Source organism: Capsicum annuum, chromosome 1 (assembly GCF_002878395.1).
Source record: "Capsicum annuum cultivar UCD-10X-F1 chromosome 1, UCD10Xv1.1, whole genome shotgun sequence".
Classification (NCBI taxonomy): Eukaryota; Viridiplantae; Streptophyta; class Magnoliopsida; order Solanales; family Solanaceae; genus Capsicum; species Capsicum annuum.
The window spans coordinates 203,776,303-203,800,189 of NC_061111.1; the positions used below are offsets into that span (position 1 = coordinate 203,776,303).

General features: G+C 34.0%; 2 protein-coding genes across 2 annotated transcripts; both read right to left on the bottom strand.

The window, feature by feature from the left end:
• Positions 1–542: 542 nt before the first annotated feature.
• LOC107874182 (linoleate 13S-lipoxygenase 2-1, chloroplastic) lies at positions 543–18,270 on the bottom strand. The gene is made up of 10 exons (XM_016721039.2): positions 17,851–18,270; positions 16,591–16,859; positions 8,908–9,145; positions 7,350–7,673; positions 6,721–6,806; positions 5,694–5,804; positions 4,681–4,985; positions 3,054–3,320; positions 1,805–2,145; positions 543–1,022 (listed from the first exon to the last, which is right to left on the bottom strand). The coding sequence occupies exons 1-10, from the start codon at positions 18,212–18,214 to the stop codon at positions 604–606; spliced, it is 2,724 nt and encodes a 907-aa protein (XP_016576525.2). The 5' UTR covers positions 18,215–18,270; the 3' UTR covers positions 543–603.
• A 3,566-nt stretch (positions 18,271–21,836) lies between these two features.
• On the bottom strand, positions 21,837–22,293 carry LOC107843025 (probable H/ACA ribonucleoprotein complex subunit 1). The gene is made up of 2 exons (XM_016687191.1): positions 22,255–22,293; positions 21,837–22,160 (listed from the first exon to the last, which is right to left on the bottom strand). Exons 1-2 carry the CDS (start codon positions 22,291–22,293, stop codon positions 21,837–21,839), a joined length of 363 nt encoding a protein of 120 aa, XP_016542677.1.
• Between the last annotated feature and the right edge of the window lie 1,594 nt (positions 22,294–23,887).

A 23,887-nucleotide genomic window follows, 5' to 3' on the forward strand; every position in this document is an offset into this window, starting at 1 on the left:
ATTTCATTAACGGCAGAGGCATATGTGTATCCAAAGTATGACAGAGAATATCTACATACCATTTATCATAGTTCGGGATATATTTGTCCCTTTTCCATTTTTGTTATAACTATAGCTTAGATAGTTAACACTATAGTAGCTCCATTTCCCTGTTAATTAATTGTTGTTAGTAATTCATTCTAACTATAAAAAGCTCATATGTAAGATACATTAATCATTCATGAATAATATCTAAAAGTTTATCTCTTTTATATTCTCTCTATAATTTCTTTTTAGCTACAATTCTCGGATTAATTCTTGATTTAGCTGTCATCTTTTCAAGCTTAGCTCCTAAAGGGTAGCCCAATGCCGCTCCCGCTATGTCCACAGTTCAGGGAAAAGCCCCACCACAAGGGTGTATTGTACGCAGTCTTACCTTATATTTCTGTCAGAGGATGTTTCCAAGGCTTGAACCTGTGACCTTCTGGTCACATGACAATAACTTTCCCAGTTACTCCAAGCCACCACACTGTACTCAACCAACATGGTTAGAACTAACATTATTGCAAAAACAATTGGGCTTGTATCATACTTCATGTATCTTTCATAAACATTAGCTGAGTATCAAATGGAAATGCTATAAGGTACACCTTTTCCAGTAACACCAGGTCCAGAAAATGGTTTTAATAATTCATAAGGCACAATACCAGCTCCATTTCTATTCCTCAAATTACAATCAGCATTTCTAGCATCAATAATCCCTTCAAGTTCCTTCAATTTGCCCGAAAATACCTCGAACGCCGTGTTAATTATGGGATCCTCAGACCAGTAAGGTTCAATATTTTTACCAACATATTCTTCATCTGGAGAATGATTTGATAAGACATCTAAAACTGCCATTACTATTGTTGCCTGAATTTGTGTAGGGAAGCATTTTAGTAGTGCTTCCTCAGGTTTGTTCAAGAAATTCTCCCATTCTTCATCTGTTGGATCCTCAGTTGGCATTTTTGTCCTAGCAATTGTTGGCCTATTTGGAAAGTAGCCTACATATGCAATAGAATAGTTAATATTTCAAGAATTGAAGAGGACATACATGCAAATATATATAAGTGTAAGTACAATTTGTCTATAAGAAACAACCTCGGTACCCGCATAAAGGTAGGGTTAAAGTCTCCATATATCTTATCCTCCCTGGACTTCACTTGTGGAATTAGACATTTTTCTAAAATAATTAAACTTATATACAGTAAAGTATGGTCCGATGCACGAAGCACTCTACATTCACGTATGATCTAGGAAATGGACGCTCCCTAAGCTAGGTATAATATATGCAACCTCTCCTAACGAAGCATCATTAACTGATTTCATAGCTCGAACTATGTAGGTCACAAAAATATACTTTATCATTGCTCCAAGACTCGCCCTTCATTTAACTTACATGCAATTACAGCCTATGTTGTTCGGACTCTCCAAAAATATTGTCTAAACCATATCAGATTCTCCAAGATGCACTATTTTTGGAGTATCCGGCACGTTCGAGCAACATAGATGACAACTCGAAAAACAACTTTTACTAACTCGGTGCATGAAGCATCTCATGTTCACGCAGGGTTTGGGAAGGGTCATACCCAAGAGGTGTGATATAGCTAAGCAGTGTCTCCTGACACAAACATCAGTGACTAGTTTCCAGCTCAGACACGTGACCTATAGGTCACCCAAAGATAACTTTACCGTTACTCTGAATTTCCCCTATATTTAACTTAAACACATTGACAGTATGAAAAAATTGAAAATTAGAGTAAAGCATAAAAGCTAAAGTGTGTACCTGCATAGCTGTATTGGCCAAAGTTTACTGCTGCATGGTGAGCAGAAGCTACCCAAATTATTGTTGTGACAATACCAATTAAGTCATTAGGTGTTTTCAACTCTGGCCACCATGGCTCATCTTTCTTGTCACCATGTCCAACATTTTTGATCTCTGACCACCAATCTTGAAGTTCTATATCAGATTCAATAAGATTTGTTTGTGGATAATAGTGGTTGACATAAGCTGTTACCCATTGTTTAAGTATGTCCCAAAGTACTAAACCATCATTAGCAAAAGGGTAATCTTCTATTGTTAATTTCAATCCATATGGTGCATTTGGATCTTCCTCTGCCAATCCCCTGTAAAAAATTTGCATAAATTAACATGTTAGTGGATGTAGGGGCACAAGGGGCTCATCTGAGTCCTTTTCGTCGAAAATTTTATACAGGTTAAACTTATTTTTTCGGTACATATAGTAGATGTTGGATCTACGCCTCGTGTCTGATTGTGTAAATATTTTTATACTATCAGCGCATTGACATTAAAAAAAAAAGGGGCAGCTCGGTGCACTAAAGCTTCCGCTATACACAGGGTTCGAGAAAGGGCCCCTCCACAAGGGTGTATTGTACGCAGTCTTACCTTACATTTCTGCTAGAAATAGTTTTCAAGACTTGAACCTGTGACCTTTTGGTCACATGACTGCAACTTTATCAGTTACTCTAAGACTCCCCTTCTATTGGTGCATTGAAATTAAACTCAAAGATTAAATTTAACTAAATAATTAGCAACCACCAAAGGCTATGGTGAGGTGGTAAGTACCCAAATAGAAAAGTAAAAAGTAGTAGAATAGTGACCACCAATGGTCATGGTGGGTACGTGGTAACTATCCCTTTATCTTTAATAAGAGATTTCAAATTTCCTAAGAATGAGTCACAATTGGTTGGGAGTGTTTTACCCCAAAACGAGATTTTCCACGACAATTCGGATAAATCAAACCCCAATGCAAGCCCAGATACAAGGTTGAAAACCAAAAAAGAAAAAAATCACGACTGTGGTAGAGCAGTAAGAAATATCCTCTATCTCTAGCCATGGTTCTCAAGTTCCACCTCCCTGTGAATAGAGTCGCCTTTGGTTGGGACAGATTTACTCCTAAAGTAAAACTTTCTGACCCATAAATTCAGATTAGTCCAATCCCAAACAAATACCGAACACTAAATTAGAAGTAGGAAAATTGAAAATTGAAAATTGAAAATTAATTAATTATTACCTGCTCAAAAGGTCCTCAGGGAGTGCTTGTCTATCAAATCTCCATTCAAGATCATAAGCAACAGCACTTAACTCCATTGAATACTTGCCAAGGGAAAATGAAGTCTCAATAACACCATTGGCATTAATAAGTGCTTCTCTTGCTGTGGCATTTATCTCCATTGTATATCTAAAATGAGGAAACAATAATCTGTATATTGGATGCATTGCACTTAGTTGCCTATTAGATGCTATAATATATGGTTCTGTAGCACAATGAGTCCTTAGCCTGCAAAATTTTGGAGAGAAAAAAATGATTAGCCATAAAGTTTAAAGGGGGTAATTAATTAGGACCAAATATAGTTTAAAGGGGATCTCAAATAAACACGTAAAGTTTACAAGGTCTTTAGTATTCTCTCACGTCTTAAGTATACTTGTTTGTAAATATTTTTTGGATGACCTAATAAAAAAGCAGTTTGGTGCATTAAAGTTCTTGTTATACGTAGGGTTCAAGGAAGGGCCGGACCATAAGGGTCTTTAGCATGCAGCCTTACCTTACATTTCTGTCGGAGATTGTTTCTACGATTTGAACCCATGGCTATTGTTCCAGCGGATACAAAATCTGTATGTTTTTTATACAAACTTCAATACTAAGTTTAAGAACAATTTTTAAGAACTACAATGAAGTTACAACAACTTCAAACACAAGTCCAAATGTATGATCAAATGAACTATCAAAATGAATTGTTTATCAACTTTAAGAAAGAAGATGAAGTAGAAAATTATAGAATCAAGTCCACCGAACGCACGGCGTGTCCTTAAGAAATTTATTCTCCTCAAGTACCCGAGGTTATGGAATCTTTCTTCCTAGGATAAAACAATTCTCTTTCTGAAAATAGCGGTACCTCAAATTTTCAGAAACTTCGAACAGACTCAACAATTTGATGATCACACGAGAGTTTTTAGAAGAAGAAGAAGAAGATTGTTGTTCTACTAAAAAATACTTGTCTTTACCTGAGAAAAAATTTAACTATTTATAGCAATCAAGGTGTTGCTTCATGAAGAGAAGCAATGGTTCGGAAAGATACACCCCTTCATAAAGGTGCAACTCTTCGATCGGAAAAGGTGCAACTCCTTGAAAAAGTCACAACCATTGGAAAGGTCGTAACCATTCAATCCGAAAAAGGTGCCTATTCAAATTGCATCCTTTCTCTTAGTGTCTTTCCGAAAAAAATATCACTTTTTTATTTTTCATTCACACCTCTTAATAACCCAACAGTGAACTCCTGGTCAAATGGCACCTTTGTTGCTCGAACTCTTCAATAATGTCAAAAAATATGTGTCGGATCCGACGCAGGCACGATCCGAGCAACATAGGCTGACAGTGTAACGCGTGTATGATCCTCCAAAAGTCATGCATGCATTTTTTGGAGGATCCAACACAGGCACAACAATATTTTAGGAGAGTCCGAGTAACATAGGCTGATAATATAATGCGTGTCTGATCCTCCAAAAGTCATGCTTTTTTTGGAGGATCCGACATAGGTACCAGTTACCACAACATTTTAGGAGAATCCGAGCAACATAGGCTGACAATGTACATAACTTAAAGAACTCATGAGCAAAGTGCATATATCATCATCACTTACCAATGACTAACTAATTGGTGATAGCCAGAATCATGAGCAAGAACATGAGCTTTAGCAGTCCTCCACAGCCAGGCACCAGTGGCATGCCAAGTACTTGGGCAATAAACTTCCTTCCATTGAGGCTTATCATCTACTGGTGGCCTAGTTAGCTCAATGGCCAATGGTCTCAATGTGCCATTAGGTGTCAAGAAGAACAAAGTTCTTGATCCATAAAGTACTGTCCCTTTGAGTTCATTCACTTTGTTCACAAATGGCAATAGCAAATCATGATAATCTAGGATGAACAACTTCTTTTGTTCAATTGCCTGCATTGGTTATGTGTAACTCAAGCATTAATATTGTTATGAAATCAAATAGGAATAGGCAATACAATAAACAAACGAAAACAAGAAGAACACACAGATTTTACGTGGAAACCTAGACGGGAAAAACTACGGGCAGAGGAGGAGAAAATTCACTATATCGGAGAAGAATAAGGAGGAGCCGAAATCTCAATAACATATAAAACTGTCGAAAACCAACCCTCTAAATCGCACTTATATAATACGTGCTTACAAGGAAATCCTAAGCCCAAAAACATATAGTTACATATGTCTATCCGCCAGTTCCCTCCGCTATCACCACAAATCCCCAAAAATTCTCACAATTATAGTTTTACCAACATGGGTCACACCGCGATCTTTTCGGGTCAGATCAATAAAATTCGGGTCACAAACTCTAACAAATATTATCATAAGGAAGACTTTATAGATTATATATAAGAGGCGATCTTGAACTTTTGACTTCCTTACAAAATCTTTTTAAAAAATGACATGTGTTGTACATTAGAAATAAGTTGATCTAGTTGTAATGCGCACATAAGTTAGTTCTACTTTTTAAATATTTGTTAGTTAATTAGTTATAAATAAAAAAAGGATAGACTAGAAATCTATGATAAAATGTTCGTCCGTAATCCAGTAACCCAACACATAAAGTAAAAAATAAATAAATAAGAATGATGTGTTTATATATACCTCTTCAACAGTCATTAACCCTTCAATTTCTAGTTCAATCATCTCTTTTGCGATTGCTGATTCAGGAGGTCCATATGCCTTAGGGTCTAGCTTGCTCTTCAATGGCCATTCCTGTATTTTCATAAAAAGTATATAATATTTTAGCTCAAAATTTTTCAAACAATCAAACTGTCATGAGCAAACAACATAAATCCTAACAGTTTGGAGCTTAGTTACAGAAAATCCTGACATCTTGCATAATTGCTGAAAATTCTGATTTTGGGTTTGTCGATATGCATAATTAGCTCTCGATACATCTAACAAAGATATATTATTTCCTTTGTAAAGATACATAATTAGCTCCCGATATGTTTTTTTCAATTTTGGATCTGGTGATATACATAATTAGTTCCTCGATACATCCAACGAAGATAACAGAATTAATTGAATTTTTTATTATTACTTTGTAAAGGTGGAAATTTGTGTAAATGTGATAAGTTAAAGACTTAAAGTGTATATTTTCATTATTTTTCCAAAACAAGACTCCATAGAACATACCATAATGTGCAAAAGCTTATAGTCATGTCATGCATGTATATAAATAAAATTCAAACTTATATATACTGACAGTATAAGAATTTTTTCATGATCCTTGTGTTTATTTTTATTGGTTGTATTAATTAGTAATTTACCAATCTTTTAATTTGAAGGTTACCAATTAAGCTTCCTAAAGAAAATGATTTGCTATTGACTTTTACGTAGCCTGGTATTGGTATACAAATTATCAACGATATACATACAATAGTTAAACATGTGAATATTTATATGTACCCAATATTAACATTCCTTTTGATAAATATATAAACCATACTGATAATAGAGAGCAAGATAAATTGAATTCAAAATAAATGCCAATTAATTTTAAGGTGATATAGTGAAAAATCAAAAAAGAAATTAAATTGAAGGTAATAGCATACGGTAATTTTGCGTACACTCTATGGACTGATGTAAACATTCTATACAGATATATTTTTACAGAATAACGTACCGTAACCAATCGTATACTGTATGGATTCAAACCAGTTAAGGTTTGACGAGCAAATTCCTCATCTCTTAACCAAGAAAACTTGTCCCCTGTCATAAATATAAAATATATATATATATATAATATTAATTTTTACAAAAAATTTTACGAAATAAGTTACAATCTAGGGTAGGATGAATTTAATATTATTTCTAAATTTGTTGAAAAAGTTAAAGTTAAATTATTTCTTAAAAATAAAAATCACAATCTTTCTTTTTGAAACATGCTAGAAAGGAAAATGTATCATATAAGGACGGAACTAGTGTTTTTACGTTTGATTCAAGTGACACAAATCAATTAAGCTGCATGTTTCAACAATATTGCTTAGATCCTTCAAAAATGTCCATGCATTTATATTCAATTATCCAAATATTATTTATTTTCGGAGGATCCGAACTCCAAACGGATGTGATGACATTTTTGATGGATCTGAACATCATATAGGTTTCAACATAAGTTGCAATTCTCCCCAATATTTGTTAGATCCTCCAAAAATTATCACCATCCATATAGGTACGTATGTGACATGCATCTGTCCATATTTAATAAAGAATTCGAGCAACATATAGTTTGTAAGGTTTTTGAGTACTTACTTTCAAGCATATCAGGAGTTTGAAATAGCAAGACATTATTTCTTGTATTAGAAATAGCCCTAATGACTCTTCTTACAACGTTCAACAAGCCATTTCCTCCATTCTCATGTTGCGAAAGATCGATATCGACATTGTAAAGAGCGTCGATGGCCGGAAAATGTGGAAACCCTAGTTTGGGATCCGTAAAGATCGACCGCAACGCCGGCACGACGGCGTGTAGGACTGAGTAAAAGGTGTTTCCATTGAACGTTAACTCCTTTATTTCTGAAAATGCTTCATCTCTTGGTACGTATGTAAAGTCACTCTTTGATTCGGATAATGGATCTGCATGCATACAAAAAAAAAAAAAAGAAAAAAAGATTTTAATCAGTCTGGTGCATTAAGTTTCCGTAATATATACGTGATGTCTGGCCACTGGTGCATTAAGTTTCCGCTATATATACGTGATGCCTGGTCACTGATGCATTAAGTTTCCGCTATATATACGTGATGCCTGGTCACTGGTGCATTTAGTTTTCGCTATATATATGTGATGTCAGGTCATTGGTGCATTGAGTTTTTCCTATATATACCATATACGTGATGTCTAGTCACAGGTGCATTAAGTTTCCGCTATAGATACGTGATGTCTGATCTGATGCATTTAGTTTCTGCTATATATACATGATATTTGGTGCATTAAGTTTTTTTGGTCAACAACCCAACATGTTCTTATTCACCAAATCTGGAAATCATCCTGATGGTGCATTAAGTTTTAATATATACTTGATGTCTGGTGCATTAAGTTTTACTATATATACGTGACGTCAGGTGCGTTAAGTTTGTCTATATATGTGATGTCCGAAAAAGAATCGGATTTCACGGCGATCTATTTACATAGTGTTATCATGCATTTATGCAAGAAGTCGTTTCTACAGCTAGAATGATATGTAATATGTAATAATAATTTATAATTCTCCTATCATTCAAAAGATATTTAGCATTCAATAAAAAGTACAGTATGTGTAATCAGATGCTTATCGTCATGTCAGAAACTATAATTGATAGTAGTAGCGCAATTTTTATTTCTTAACCAAATCCATTTAAAAAGCATCATGTTCAAGTTCGACCATGACTCCGATCAGGATCATCGCGATCTAAGCATAGATATGTTATGTTGGTGTTACCCATGATATTGACTCCCTATTGATATTAATATCACTTGTTCGGATCAAGCATATATACCATCATGTCAATCAAAACAATATAATTGATAGCGAGGATACAACTTTAATTTTTTATTTTTTTTTTAACAAACTCATCATGCAAGTGTCATGTTCAAATTCAACCATGACTCCAACCCAGACCATCCTCGACCCACCCCACCTCCTGCACGACTTACCTCTCCATAAAAAGAAAATTGACATTACCCAACAAACAACTAACATTTCTTACACTATCATTACATAAACATCAAGAAAAATATACTCCAATTAATAATAATAATAATAATAATAATAATAATAATAATAATAATAATAATAATAATAATAATAATTGTGATTTATGAAGTATTTACCTTTTTTACTTCTTGGTCTACCAGTTCTGCACCTTCTAGGATAAGGTAATTTTTTTCCACCAAGTACTGGTCTTTTACCATCATCATTACCATCAGGATCACCAATATCATTATAAACATCATAATCATAAATCCTTTCAAATATTTTTCTTTCTCCAAATCCATCACCTCTTATTGTCACAAGTTCTTCCTCTCTTAACCTCTTTACTCCACTTGGAGTTTGAGATGGTAAATATGACTGCCACACAGAAAAAATACATTAAAGTTGTAAACATGTGTAATTAGCTATATATCGTTGAGTATATAATTAAGTAAATAAAAAAATATTTCCAACCATTTAAGTATTTTTGTAAAATGATGACACATTTCTACACGGTACAAGAACAAACGAAGGTCTAATATAAGGTGATTTTACAAGTCATATTTTTGTGAGCTGATTTTACTATCGTACGACCACTAATTATAATAAAGAATTTTCATGTACCGGTTCTCTTTTATTATCTTTTTTTTTTTTTTTTATAACAGTGATATCCAAAATAAATCGTATATCTGATTTCTTTCTCGTACGAGTGTCATGTAATTGTCAATGTGTCTCTTATTTTCCAAAATTTTAATGTCAGATAAAAGGACCATCAATATAAGCATAAGGTGCACAATAAGAGCATCATTCTATGTTTTGTAATATGGTGACAATAATAAATTTAAATTTAATAGGACCACAAGGTCCACAACAAAGCATAAAATATGAAATAAAAAACAAAGCATTTATATGCAGAGAAAAGTACTAAATTGTTTTTTTTTTTTTTTTTTTTGGAGAAATTGTTGGGTTCAAAGTATATGAAAAAGTGTGAATGAAAAAATGGAGAAAAAATAGTAGAGAAGGGAGACACCAATTTGGAAAGTGTACTCCCAAATTGGAAAGTTCACTCTTTCTCCCACATTGGTGGAAGAAGAGAACTTGTGAGTATTTAAAATAAGGAACACTTACTCCACATGGTAAGTGAGGCAAGAAATAAGAGATGCCTCGATCCGTCGTTGTCGCTTGCTCGGCTTCGGATTATGATCGATCAATGAGATCTATCTTTTTGGATAAAGTAAAATACCAAAGGGAAAAAAGCAACTTTTTTCTGTGTTTTGATATTTCATTTATATGCATGCATGCAGATTCTGAAACAGTGTAGTGCTGAAACGAAGGGATGCAACCCTTCAACGAAATGACACACTGATTCATGAAATGACATGCCTGTTCGGAAAAGACACATTCTTTGGACGAACAGACATGGCTTTTCCAGAAAGGTCACATCTTTTAAGTGAACCATTGCCACTTTTCAGAAGAGACACATGTTGGCTACATAAACCTGCTTTCATCCACAGGTTTAGGTACGAATTTTCTGAAATACAAACTCTCTTCTTGTCTTGAAAAACTTTCTGTGCGATCTATCAAACCGTTGAGTGAGTTCGCTGAATGCAACAATTTAAGGTACCGCTATTGTTCGGATTGAAGGTCATTTTATACTGGGAGGAAGATTCCAAAACCTCGGGTACAGTGAGAGGAATTATTCCTTAAGGACACTCCGTGAATTCGGAGGACTTGGTCTTAAATTCTGTTTCATCTCTTTTCTGAATATTAACACACTTCTTAGATAGATTAATCGTAATCTAGTGTTGAAGGTGTTACAAAACTTCATAAGTGTTCTTCTCTTGGACTTGAAATAGTGTTGAAGTTTGTGTTTCTTATATATAGATTCTTGTACCCGAAACTACATAAAACATAACAATCTTAAGGAATAAACTTTTGCAGAATCTGTATTGCTTGTTTTTAGAGATTAAAGCTTTAATCTTTCTACTCCGTTTGAACTTAACTAGTGATTCAAAGACATAAAATCTTCATCACAAGTTAAAGATCATTCGGTTGACGATTGAAAGTCATAAAAACTTCATTGTTAACTAGAAATAAGAGGAAGAGTTTAAAGTTACTTAACTTTATAAATAGTATTCTGAAAATACTAAATTTTATTGTCTTGTGGTGACAGGAAAAATGACTAGCGAAAGTCAAATGTAAGATGTGGCTACGACTGTGGGGGCAACTTGCATTGCTTCAACAAGTCGAGCAAATGCTCCGCAATCAATGGCACATGCGGAGAAGCCCAAAAAATTTGCGGGTATTGACTTTAAGCGATAACAGCAAAAGATGTTATTTTACCTCACCACTCTATGCCTTCAAAGGTTCACTAGTGAGGATGCTCCTGAGGTGAACGAGGGAACCTTGGACAAAGAGCATTTCATGATTGTAGAAGCTTGGAAACACTCAGAATTCCTTTGCAAGAATTATATATTAAGTGGTCTCCAAAACGACCTTTACAATGTTTATAGTGGAAATAAGACATTGAAGGAATTGTGAGGGGCACTAGAATGAAAATACAAGATAGAGGGACCACGTAGGTTCCACTAGAATGAAAATACAAGATAGACATTGATGCATGTTAATTACAAAACGTTACGAAAATTGATTAACTTAGAAGTTTGGTCAAACTTTGAGTGTAATAAATCAAAGTGTCAAACGTGTGTGGAATCAAAGTATGCAAAGCATCCTTATAAGTCCGTTGAAAGGAATTCCAATCCCTTAGACTTAATACACACTGACTTTTGTGATATGAAGTCAACATCATCACGTGGTGGGAAAAAGTATTTCATAACTTTTATTGACGATTGCACTAGATATTGTTATGTCTACTTGCTAAATAGTAAGGATGAAGCAATAGATGCGTTTAGGCAATACGAAACTAAAGTAGAAAATCAGTTAGAAAAAGAGATAAAAATGATAAGAAGTGATAGGACAGAGAATATGAATCTCGCTTCGCCGAAATATATGTAGAGAATGAAATCGTCCATCAAACTATGGCCCTGTATTCACCTCAATCTAACGGAATTACAGAAAGAAAAAACCAAAGATTAAAGGAAATGATGAATGCCTTACTTATAAGTTCTGGTTTACCGCAAAACTTGTGGGGGGAGGCTATCCTTACAGCCAATCGTATACTCAATAGAGTTCCCCATAGTAAGACACAATCAATTTCTTATGAAAAATAGAAAGAAAGAAAACCCAACTTGAAATATTTCAAAATGTGGGGGTGTCGTCCAAGTTCCTATGCCTAAAAGGGTTAAGATAGGACCTAAGACTGTGGACTGCGTATTCATAGGATATGCTAAAAGCAGTAAAGCATGTCGATTTTTGGTTCATAAATTCAAACAGCCGAATATAAATAAAAATACAATAATTGAATCAAATAATACTGAATTCTTTGAAAACATTTACTCGTATAAAACTAGACATGAACAGTCTAGTGGAGGGTCTACACGACCTCGAGATGAACCAAGTGAAAATGTACATAATGAAGAGAATCAAAGACGACGTACACGTCAAAGAACTTCTACTAGGTTTGGATTAGATTTTGCAATATTTTTCTTAGAAAATGAGCCTCAAACATTTAAAGAAGTGATGTAGTCTTTGGACTCATCCTTTTGGAAAGAGGCAGTCAATAGTGAGACTGATTCAATCTTAAGCAACCATACATGGGAATTGGTTGATCTTCCTCCAAGAAATAAACCTTTAGGTTCTAAATAGATCTTCAAAAGGAAAATGAAAGCGGAAGGTACTATTGACAAATACAAGGCAAGACTTGTAATAAAAGGCTTCAAACAAAAAGAAGGTCTTGATTACTTTGATACATACTCGCCAGTAACAAGGATAACATCGATTCGAATGTTAATTGCATTGACGGCGGTATAGGGTCTTGAAATCTATCAAATAGATGTGAAAACCGCATTCCTAAATGGAGAATTGGAGGAAGAAATTTACATGGACAGCCTGAAGGTTTTGTGGTTCCAGGAAAGAAGAATAAGGTGTGTAAACTTATTAAGTCATTGTATGGACTAAAGCAAACACCTAAACAATGACATGCGAAGTTTGACCAAACCATGTTGGCAAACGGGTTCAAGATAAATGAATGTGATAAATGTGTTTATATTAAAGACACTCCAACTCACCAAATCATTGTTTGTTTATATGTGGATAATATGTTGATCATCAATAGAGACATTTCTGACATAAATGCAACGAAGAAAATGCCCGAGAGCAAGTTTGATATGAAAGACCTTGGAGTTGTGGATGTGATCTTAGGTATAAGAATCCATAGAACTCCACAAGGGTTGGTATTGTCACAATCTCACTATATCGAAAAGGTACTTGACAAATTCAAGTATATGGAATTCGGTATTGCCAAGACTCCTTTGGATTTGAGCTTTGAATGAAGGAGAAAGTGACTCACAATTGGAGAAGGCAAGAGTATTGGGATGTTTAATGTATCTAATGAATTGTACACGACCAGACATAGCATACGCTATTAGTAAATTGAGTTGGTACACGAGTAATCCCAACAAAACTCATTGGATGGCAATGAAAAGAGTTTTGGGGTATCTTAAATACACTCAAGGCTATGCCTTGCATTATAATAAATATCCTGCGGTACTTGAAGGATATAGTGATACAAATTAGATCACCGGATCGAACAAAGTAAAATTCACAAGTGGATATGTATTTACTATCGGTGGAGGAGCAGTCTCTTGGAAATCATCCAAACAAACTTATATTGCTCGCTCCACAATGGAATCAGAGTTTATCGCATTGGATAAAGCTGGTGAAGAAACATAATGGCTTCGAAATTTCTTAGAAGATATTTCTTATTGGCCCAAACCAGTGGCACCAGTATGTGTACACTATGATAGCCAAGCGGCAATAGGTAGGGTAGGGAACATAATGTACAATGGTAAATCTCGTCATATACGACGGAGACATAATACCGTTAGGGAACTTCTCTCTAGTGGAATCATCACTATTGACTATGTTAAGTCAAAGAATAATATGTCGAATCCACTTACAAAAGGCCTATCTAGAGAAGGAGTGGAAAGGACATCCAAGGGGATAGGTTTAAGGCTTAGGACAAGTCAACATGACGGTAACTCTACCTAGCAGACTGGAGATCCCAAGAGCTAGGTTCAAGGAGATCAAACAAAGTTGTGCCTAACAGGTTTAACATGGTCAATTACCCAACCCATTCTCATGATGTAGACAATGTTTAATAAACAAGGATAAGACTTAAGGTGAAAAGTCTTTTAATGATTATCTAAATTTGGCAAATTTGACCAAATAGTTTAATCTATAGGATTGAACATTTAGAAATCACCTATGTGAGGACGAAGTGAAAGCCGCTTCAAGGAGAATATTATTAAAGGCCTATTCTCTAAGCTCTCATAAAATCGGGACGTGTTCATGGCTGAAAAGAACAAAATCGTGAGAACCTTAAATGGTAAAAGGTTGGTTGTGTGACATGTGTTGTCTAGGGTTACACTAAAGCTCAACGGTTCAAAGATATCAAATCTACCAATTGACCGAATGCACCTGATGCATGTTCACTATGGAAAGTTCAAAGGAAAACTCACTTATCCAGATGCAATCAGTCTTTGCTTGATAATTACATACTTGTTCGTGAAAATTTTACAAAAAAAATAGTCATTTTCCATTCATGTGGGGGATTGTTGGTTTCAAAGTATATGAAAAAGTGTGAATGAAAAAATGGTGGAGAAGGGAGACACCAATTTAAGAAGTGTACTCCCAAATTGGAAAGTTCATTTTCTCCCACATTGGTGGAAGAAGAGAACTTGTGAGTGTTTAAAATAAGGAAAACTTACTCCACATGGTAAGTGAGGCAAGAAATAAGATATGCCTCGTGCCTTCGTCGTTGCTCACTCGGCTTCGGCTTCAGATTCGAAAAATGATCAATCGATGAGATCTATCTCTTTGGAAAAAGTTTATTTGACAGAAATTCAAAAATTCAGTTTGAAAATACCAAAGGAAAAAACGCAACTTTTTTTTTTTTGATACCCCATTTATATGGATGCATGCAGATTCCGAAACAGTGTTTCGAAACAGTGCAGTGCTGAAACGAAGGGATGCAACCCTTCAAGGAAATGACACACTGATTCATGAAATGGCATGTCTGTTCGAAAAAGACACATTCTTTGGACGAACAGACATGGCTTTTCCAGAAAGGTCACACCTTTTAAGTGAACCATTGCCACTTTTCAGAAAAGGCACATGTTGGCTTTATAAACCTTCTTTCATCCACAGATTTAGGTACGAATTTTCTGAAATACAAACTCTTTTCTTGTCTTGAAAAACTTTCTGTGTGATCTATCAAACCGTTGAGTGAGTTCGCTGAATCCAACAATTTGAGGTACCGCTATTGTTCGGATTGAAGGCCATTTTATCCTGGGAGGAAGATTCCAAAACCTCGGGTACAGTGAGGGAAATTATTCCTTAAGGACACTTCGTGAATTTGGAGGACTTGGTCTTAAATTTTGTTTCATCTCTTTTCTGAATTTTAACACACTTCTTAGAAGATTATTCGTAATCTAGTGTTGAAGGTGTTACAGAACTTCATAAGTGTTCCTGTCTTGGACTTGAACTAGTGTTGAAGTTTGTGTTTCTTATATACAGATTCTTGTACCCGAAACTCCATAAAACATAACAGAAATTAATGGACCACAACTTCTTAATAATGTATGTATATCTGGTTCAGTATTTTCAAATTATTTGTTACGATTCTCTTTTACATATTCCTTACTTCTTCTATTTCAAATTATCCAAAGATATAATGTCAGTGTATATATATAATAAAATCAATTCTTCAATTGTAACATTGTATTTCTGTCCATTATAAAAATCAACTAGTTACTTTAATTTTTTTTATTCTGAATGATTCAGTTATGTGAAAAAGAGATAAACGAAGCATCAGTGAAAAGGTATGTAATATTGGCTATGGATGATTAAAGGAGAGGCAATGACAGACGGAATAAGTATTGGGGAGAGCTGATTAAGCAGGATAGAACGTAGCTGCAGCTTGTCTAGAGGAAGAGGACATAAATTAGGGTAAAGGGTTAGTTAGGTAGTTGAGAGTTGTCTCACTTAGTCTTTCATATTATTGATTATTGTATTTCTTAGTGGTACTATTTTGCAGACAGGGGCGGAGCTACCGTTAGGTCAGGGGGTTTCATCCGAACCCCCTTCGGCGAAAATTATACTATTTATACATAGTTAATATTATTTTTTATGCATATATAGTAGATGTTGAACTCCCTTCAATTAGTTCGTACGGTTACTTCTAAACCCCCTTAATGAAAATCCTGACTCTACCACTGCTTGCAGAGGTAAAACCAAGATATACACTACTCTCCGCAGAGTTCACTTATGAGATTACACTGAGTATCAGCGTCGGAGCTACACTTGGTCGAGCGGGTTCATCCTAATCCCCTTCGGCGAAAAATTTTACTACTTATACATAGTTAAAATTATTTTTTATGTATATACAGTAGATGTTGAACCCCCTTCTATTAGTTTGTATGTTTACTTCTGAAACCCCTTAACGAAAATTTTGGCTCCGCCACTGCTGAGCATATTATTATTAATGTTGCTGTACTTTCTTATTATGCATGAAGAAATCATGTCTAATAAAGAAAAATTTTATATTATATCTCCAATTATTGAAGCTAAACATAATTCAATAATTATTTTTGGGCAATAAAAAGATGAATAAAAAGAGGAGGGAATTATTTTTTTTTCCAAACCTTATTGGTGAAGAAAATCCTTTTATCAGGATTATCAAATTTGGAATGAACCCAAGAGTTGCATGTAATATCAACTTTGCCATGGACAAAACCATCAATTACTATATTCTTCACGTACATTTGTTTTTGGTGCTGGTTTTCTACTAAAACTGCACCAACACCCCCAAAGTCTTCAGGAATTACAAATTCAGCCTCATATATTTTGTCACCATTCACATTTCGTCCTCTACGTGCAAATGCTTCAATATTTGGCTTCTCAATTCCAGTCTCTTTAAAAAATATAGAGAGAGGAAAAATAATTAGCATAAAAGAGAGGGAGAATTAGTAAAAAATTTCATATAAAATATTAATCTTTAATATTTATAAATACTGTTAAATGAATCTTGAGTTTAACTCAACCACTAAAACTAGCTCAAGAGGCGGACAATTGCCAAAGATCATATAAGAAACACTCCCCACATACGTGGACCCTAGCTCTCTAGTACTGGATACGTGAACAATTTGTCCAAGGATGCCTAATATATCGAAGGTTCGATTTTGGTACCATGTTAAGAAATGGATCTTGGGTCTAATCAATATCAGAAGTTATTTCATGAGAATAGATTATCCAAGGTCGTATACTAAGACCACCTATCCTTTTTTCATCCAATGTGGATTCTTTAACATTCCACCTCATGCCTAGAGCTGGATATTTGGAGTATTATGACAACTTAATATGAGGGCCAATATCGATAAATAATTATTGGGATTGACCCTGTTCTGAATCCATATTAAACATAAAGAGACTTCCCTCATATATATTAACCACGTGATATAGGATATCTTCTTTCATTTTAATACATGGTCCGAGCAAAAGCTACTCGATTCACATGAATCCCACAAATGAGGTCTAGCAGCGGTGGACCTAGGTTCAAATTGGTGGTGTTACGATACTCATTAAACTCGATGGAAAATAGGTATAATTATAAAAAAAATGTTTAAAAATTAGTATAAGATGAAAAGTAAGCACCCTCATAGCCAAAAGGATACCCAGGTGTTTTGGTTTTCATGCGGAATCTTAAAGCTTTGGGTGTCAATAAATGTGTTCCAACCTCCCGATCGTGCACCCACGACGCCTAAATCCTGGGTCCGCCACTAAGGTCTAGCGATCGGAGGGTAGAGTGTAAGCAGACCTTATCACTGAGAGGTTGTTTCCGAAAGACCCTCGAAAATGAAATAAAGAGAGAATACACAAATTAATGAGTGAATGTATATACTTACTAGGATCAAGCTCAGCAGCAACAAGACACAAAAGTATTGTTCTACCAAACAAATCACCAATATCATCAAGTCCTCTTGATAAACTTAAATTAGTTCCTCTAATTGTTCTTTGAACAGTCACCACAGCTTTAACACTTGTAGAATTTTCGTTAGTACTTTGTACTAAGGTGGATTTTTCAGTAGTAGTAGTAGAAAGCACAGCCTTAGTGCTATTTGCAACATTATTATAATGAACCCTAAAACTCTTCTTATTTTTTATTCTAAAGTTTTTATTCAAAATATTTATGGGAAATGATGGCTTAGTATTCCATGGAATGAGGGTGTTTGAGGATTGTGATGATTGTTGAAGATGTGGCTTCAACATCTTTTATTTATTTGACAAGAAGATATTATGGTTTGGCTTGTATATTATGGTCCCTAAATAGTTCTCTTTATATAGATGAGATGATTTTTTTTTTGTGGCTTAAAGTATATTTGACTTTTTTTCTTGTTTTGTTTTTTGGTTATATGTCTTTGGCTTGTAAAAGTCTTGCATGGATACTAAAATAGGTTTACAAATATGGTCGTTAAATAGGTGTGTTGGATTGAATTTTATCTAGTTAAAATGGGCTGAATTAAATTGATCTATGCTCAAAAAAACATAAAAAAAATTCGGTTGATATAAGCTAAATAATGGATCATAGCTCAACTAGTCATACATGCACAAAAGAAACTTTTAGTAGAAACATAATAAAATTCTACATTTTGCCGTTCAAATAGGTTGTTCTTTAACTTTTGCTCTTTAAAAATCGAGTTTTTTAGAAATTGAAGTCATGCTTGGACATAATTTATGGAATATTATGATATAAAAAATATAAACTTATATCGTGCGAAAAAGTTATTTATTATGAAAAACATAAATTAAAAAATAGCACAAAATAGGAACACAAGTGCAAATGACCCTAAAACCTTGAAGTTTTCTTAACATTATTATTGGTCTAATTTTGAGGATAGACGACATTGACAATTAGGGTTAGCTATTCAAGAGAGAAAATCACTTAGGATATCTATGTTATGGTCAAAGGAAATTGATCCAAATTATGAAGATTTCTGATAATCGATGACACGACAGACGAGTTATACTTTTTGCAAATTCCCTTTCGCTAAGAAAAATTTCAGAAGCTTTCTAAACTAGTATTTATGGTTGAATATAATACTAGAAGTGACAAAAGGGGAAAGATTTTCATCAAATTACACAACTAGAAATGTATATTGAGAGGCAGAATTAGGAATTTGACTTATGAATTTTTGAATTCTTAAAAAGAATAATTTATTGAAATCTTGATTTATACATAATAACATATTAAGTTGATTTTAAACACAAGTAAATATAATATATAAGCAAAAATTAGTGAATTTTTCCATATAGGTAAGAAGAACAAATCTTGTTAGAACTAGAAAGTCTAGAAATAGGTAGAGCATATATCCTCCAATTTTTTTAAAAAATGAATACTTTCCTTTTTAGTCTGTTTTTAAAAGAATAATTATTATTATTTTTTTTTTACAATACTTTAATTTTAACTTTCCACGTGACATCTTTAAGACCACAAGACTAAAGGACATTATGATATAATTGACATAAACTTTAATTTAAGACCACATATTCAATTTTTTTTTTTTTTTCTTAAATTTTGTGTCAGGTCAAATAAGATTGTTCTTTTTGAAACGGAAAAAGTATATGCGTCTATGGGCAACTTGACTCTATGGGGTGTTCTCTGATTTTCTTATGTTCAGTTGGTTATAATTTTTAGATAGTATTTTCTATGGGTGGAATTAGGTGTAATTACATGATCTGACATGTTTGATTGGCCAGATAATTACTTGGTCAATAGATAATTGAGTGTAATTGGTAGAGGGTAATTACATCTTCTGATTTCTTATAATTTTGTGTATTATCTATTATATTTATTTATTTTCATTTAGCATAATTTTGTTAGCATTTTAATTTTTAAATTAAGTAGAATTCATTGTTGAATGAGATTATAGACTTAGGTTTTTATTTTCTTTTGAATCCTAATTATGTACATTATGTTGAAATTTGACATAAGAGTATTATTTTATTTTATTTTTAAAATTTTGAATTTATGCTATATTTTCAACTTTGATTTATTTGTTTTACTAGTGTTGACTTGATATTTCATATTACAAGTCATTCATTTTTTAATTAGAATTTACCTTTTTATCAAATATTTTAATAATTTTATAACACTATATTTAAAATATGGCTTAAGTCATCGACAGACCCTCAAACTTGTTTCGAAAATTCACTTAGACCCCTTAACTAAAGCCTGTACCTATCAGTCTCCTAAACCCCCCCGAATTTTGATCCAATTGTTCATTTTTTGCCTACATAGCACATTGTGTGCTATGTAATTGCGGGAGGCGCGGGAGGCATGAAAAATCAGTCCATGTGGCAAAAGTTAACATTAAATAACGTATACTTTTGTCATCCCCTTCACTTTCCCTCTATTTAACCTAATTTCTTCTTCTTCTTTTTTTCATTCTCTCCCCCATAGCTGAATTCTTTCTCAGCTTCTCTCATCTCACTATTAAATTTATCTCATAATTTCTCTTAAATTATTTTTTTCTCTCATTTTTAATGAGAATGTTGAAAAATTTTGTTAATGTTGAGGTTCTCAATTTGTGTTAATGTTCCAAATTTGTCCTTTAAGAATTTCAAGGACTCTATCAAATTTGGATCATAGATTTTTTGGATTTAAAGTTCCAAAGGTTTGTATCTTTTTTCACAGATTTTAATTTTATTTTTTTGATGATTTTTTGATTATTCTACTGTTTTTGCATTTTAATTTAGGAAAATGGTGGATGTGGGTACTTTAGATGGATTGATCCAAAACCTTCAACTTTTGTGCATCAATATCCTGAGGTAGAATCAAGCTTAATGATTAGGTGCAAAGATGGTGAAAATTCGTGTGATCGATTAAAGTAAAAACTCAAAGAGGTCGAATAAGAGAGGAACACTTTGTGTGAGAAATTGAAAGATAGTGAAGAGAAGTTGATTGCATTAAGGCAAAAACTCAAAAAAGTTAAACTTGAAAGGAAATATGCTAAGCTCAAATTGAATAGACATTGTCAATTGGCTACTTTATGTCTAGTTGTACAGCTACTGAAGGTATAACCATATAGCCTATTTGTAACTACTGAAGGTATTGATAAAAATGAACTATATTAGAAGCAGCACATCATATTAAAACTGCTCAAGATTGAGCTAAAAAGTCCAAGCAGCAGGATATCATACTAAAACAGCTCAAAGTTGAGCTAAAAACTGCATACATCAGTAAACAAGGTGTTCAAAAAAATCTCAACATTGAGCATAATAGTTCTACTGCAGCATACACCAAAGTCATTAACTGCTGTCTAAGAAAAAGTTATTCAAAAACTAGTAACACAATTTGTTCAAAGTCTTTAATCCTCATTACATTACAAATCATTTCTAAATGAACTACTTCTTTGAAGATCTAGCTGATGAAGAAGACTTGGTTGCATCCACTTTTTTCCTCTTATTTGCTTTCATTTGTTGCAATTGTGTGCTGGTGGCTGCATCTTTTCTATTTCACTTTAGGCCACTAGGTTTAAAATCAATATCTATATTAGTTAGTAAAGCACTCTTTAAATTTATACCTCCATAAGGAACCTTCTCACTTGATGTACCATACTGCAAAATTAGATAAAATTGTAAGATAATGAATATTGAAAACTTGAATGAAAACATTATTATAGGTAAATAATGAGAGAAGGAGAAATACATTGTACTCTTGGGTTCCAGTTGCTGGATCAGAGTAAACACCAAAACCAGTTGCAGGCCTTTTATATCCAGTAGCAGCAACAAATAAGGTAGCATTGTATGGCCCTCTTATTGGTTGGCAAAGGTGGTACTTGACTGAAAGAAGCATTTCTTCCACTTTCAAATAGGGTCTCTCTTGCATTGGCTATTTTTTTTTCAATCCTCCACCACTCCCTCCTTGACCTCTACTAGTTCCTCCTTCATTTCCCCTATCAGCACCACATTGACCCCTACCAGAACCACATCCCCTATCAGCACCATATTGACTTCTACCAGAACCACCATCCCTACCAGAACTACCTTTACCTCTACCAATAGCACCTTGACCTCTACCAGCAACACCTTGACCTCTATCAGCCACACTTGATATCTTTCTTTGAGGTGCTCTTGGAACAGCAACTGTGTCAGCATAAATAGATCCTGATTGACTGGATTGTGTAGTTGCATATGTATGAAAGGTGGAGCTTGACTATGAATAAATACAACACAATATTTTCAATAGTTTTCAATAATAATATTAAGTAGGAGAAGAATATTAAGGCAGCAGAACATATATAACTTACTCTTGCTGTATGACTTTGAGTATAGGTATCTCTTGCCATTACATTGGTGTCACCACAAATAGAACTTGATTGTGGTGGTAGTGGATTTCATGAGGTTGCAGGCTGAGTTCTAGGTTGACTACTATTACAGCTCCCTATCCCATTCTAACATACAAACAGAAATATGAAAAGTTAAGAAATATGTTAACTTTACAAACTATTATGAAATTCATTTAAGGGTTACCATTTTGGCACACATAGTCTTGTTATGTCCAACTTGCTTGCACCTTGAACAGGTGATCTTAATACTTTTTTTTTGAGAGTTTGTCCTACTTTTTTGGCTCATCCTTGTTCTTTCTTCTGTTCTTGCCAGGTCTGTCTGATATCTTTCTTGGTTTTGGAGGTTCAATTGATAGGTTTGTGGTTTCTGGCCACATTCTCATATTGATAATTGGTTGAATGAAATGGCTATATGACTTAAGAAGGGTTTTTTTCCTATACCAGTGCTCTACATGCTGATCAGAATCTTTATTCAAGTAATAATAAGTACAAATGGCCTGAGGACAAGGAATACCTCTTAACATTCATAACCTATAATCACAATACTTCTTGTCCAAGCAAACAACAAAAGTGTAACCCCATCCCCAATTTCAAAACTATTAAATATATTCCATAGTACTCTACACCTATTTGAATATTCCTTATTATCTTCTAAAATAGTTCTTGACATAGGTGCAATGTCTAAAATTCATGTTTCTGAAAATTTGATCATATCTACATATCTATTCATCATTTTATGTCTGATATCCTCTAACATTGTGATTATGGACTTATGTCTAACAGCTAAGATCCAAGAATTGAAAGTCTCACACATGTTATTTTCTACAATATCACATTTGGAATATGTTTTGAAATATGCCCTACACCAAGAAGGAGTAGGATTAACCAACATGTCCTCAGTTATTTCTTTCTTACCTAGCCTTGACATTGCTTGCATCTCCTCTTTAAACTTTACTTCAAAGCTTGATTTTGCACATCTCCAAAACTGCTTCCTTCTCTCTTCTCCTCTCCAGTACATATGCCAATTGCTCTAAATATGTCTAGCACACATTTTTCTCTCAGTATTTGATAACAGATCCATCAAAATAGAAACAAGACCCTGTAATAAGTATAAGTATTATTAAAACGAGAATATTATAGAAAAATAAAGTCAAGTAATAAGAAAAATAATTAAGTAGTGGTACCTTTTGTTAGTCTGGCATTACAGTCAAGCCTTCACCAGTTCCCAGATTTAGATCAGCAATCAGATACCTTATGAACTAGTCCCAGCTATGTTTTATTTCAGTATCTACAACTGCCCATGCAGTAGGATACATTTGGTTATTGCCATTTTTCCCCACAGTAACCAACAACTCACTCTTACAAGCTCCGTTGAGAAAGCATCCATCAAAACTAATAATTTTTCTACACCCATCTAACCATCCTTGCTTGAAGGCATGAAAGCACACATAGAAATAAACAAAGAGGTTCTTCCCTGGTTTAGTTTCTTTGTCAATTTTTATCCAACAAGAACTTCCAGGATTTATTATCTTGATCATATCTGCATAGTCACATAATCTGGCAAATTTCAGCTTTCAATCACCCATATTCTCCC

Excerpts from the sequence above, each read along its gene's own strand:
- LOC107874182 (XM_016721039.2), bottom strand. The coding sequence starts at position 18,214 with ATGTTGAAGCCACATCTTCAACAATCATCACAATCCTCAAACACCCTC. Across the intron at positions 6,807-7,349 it reads AACTCCTGATATGCTTGAAA|GGGACAAGTTTTCTTGGTTA; the intron begins GTAAGTACTCAA and ends TATTTATGACAG. Across the intron at positions 5,805-6,720 it reads ACAGTATACGATTGGTTACG|GAATGGCCATTGAAGAGCAA; the intron begins GTACGTTATTCT and ends ATGAAAATACAG.
- LOC107843025 (XM_016687191.1), bottom strand. The coding sequence starts at position 22,293 with ATGGCAAGAGATACCTATACTCAAAGTCATACAGCAAGA. Across the intron at positions 22,161-22,254 it reads CTCAAAGTCATACAGCAAGA|TCAAGCTCCACCTTTCATAC; the intron begins GTAAGTTATATA and ends ATTTATTCATAG.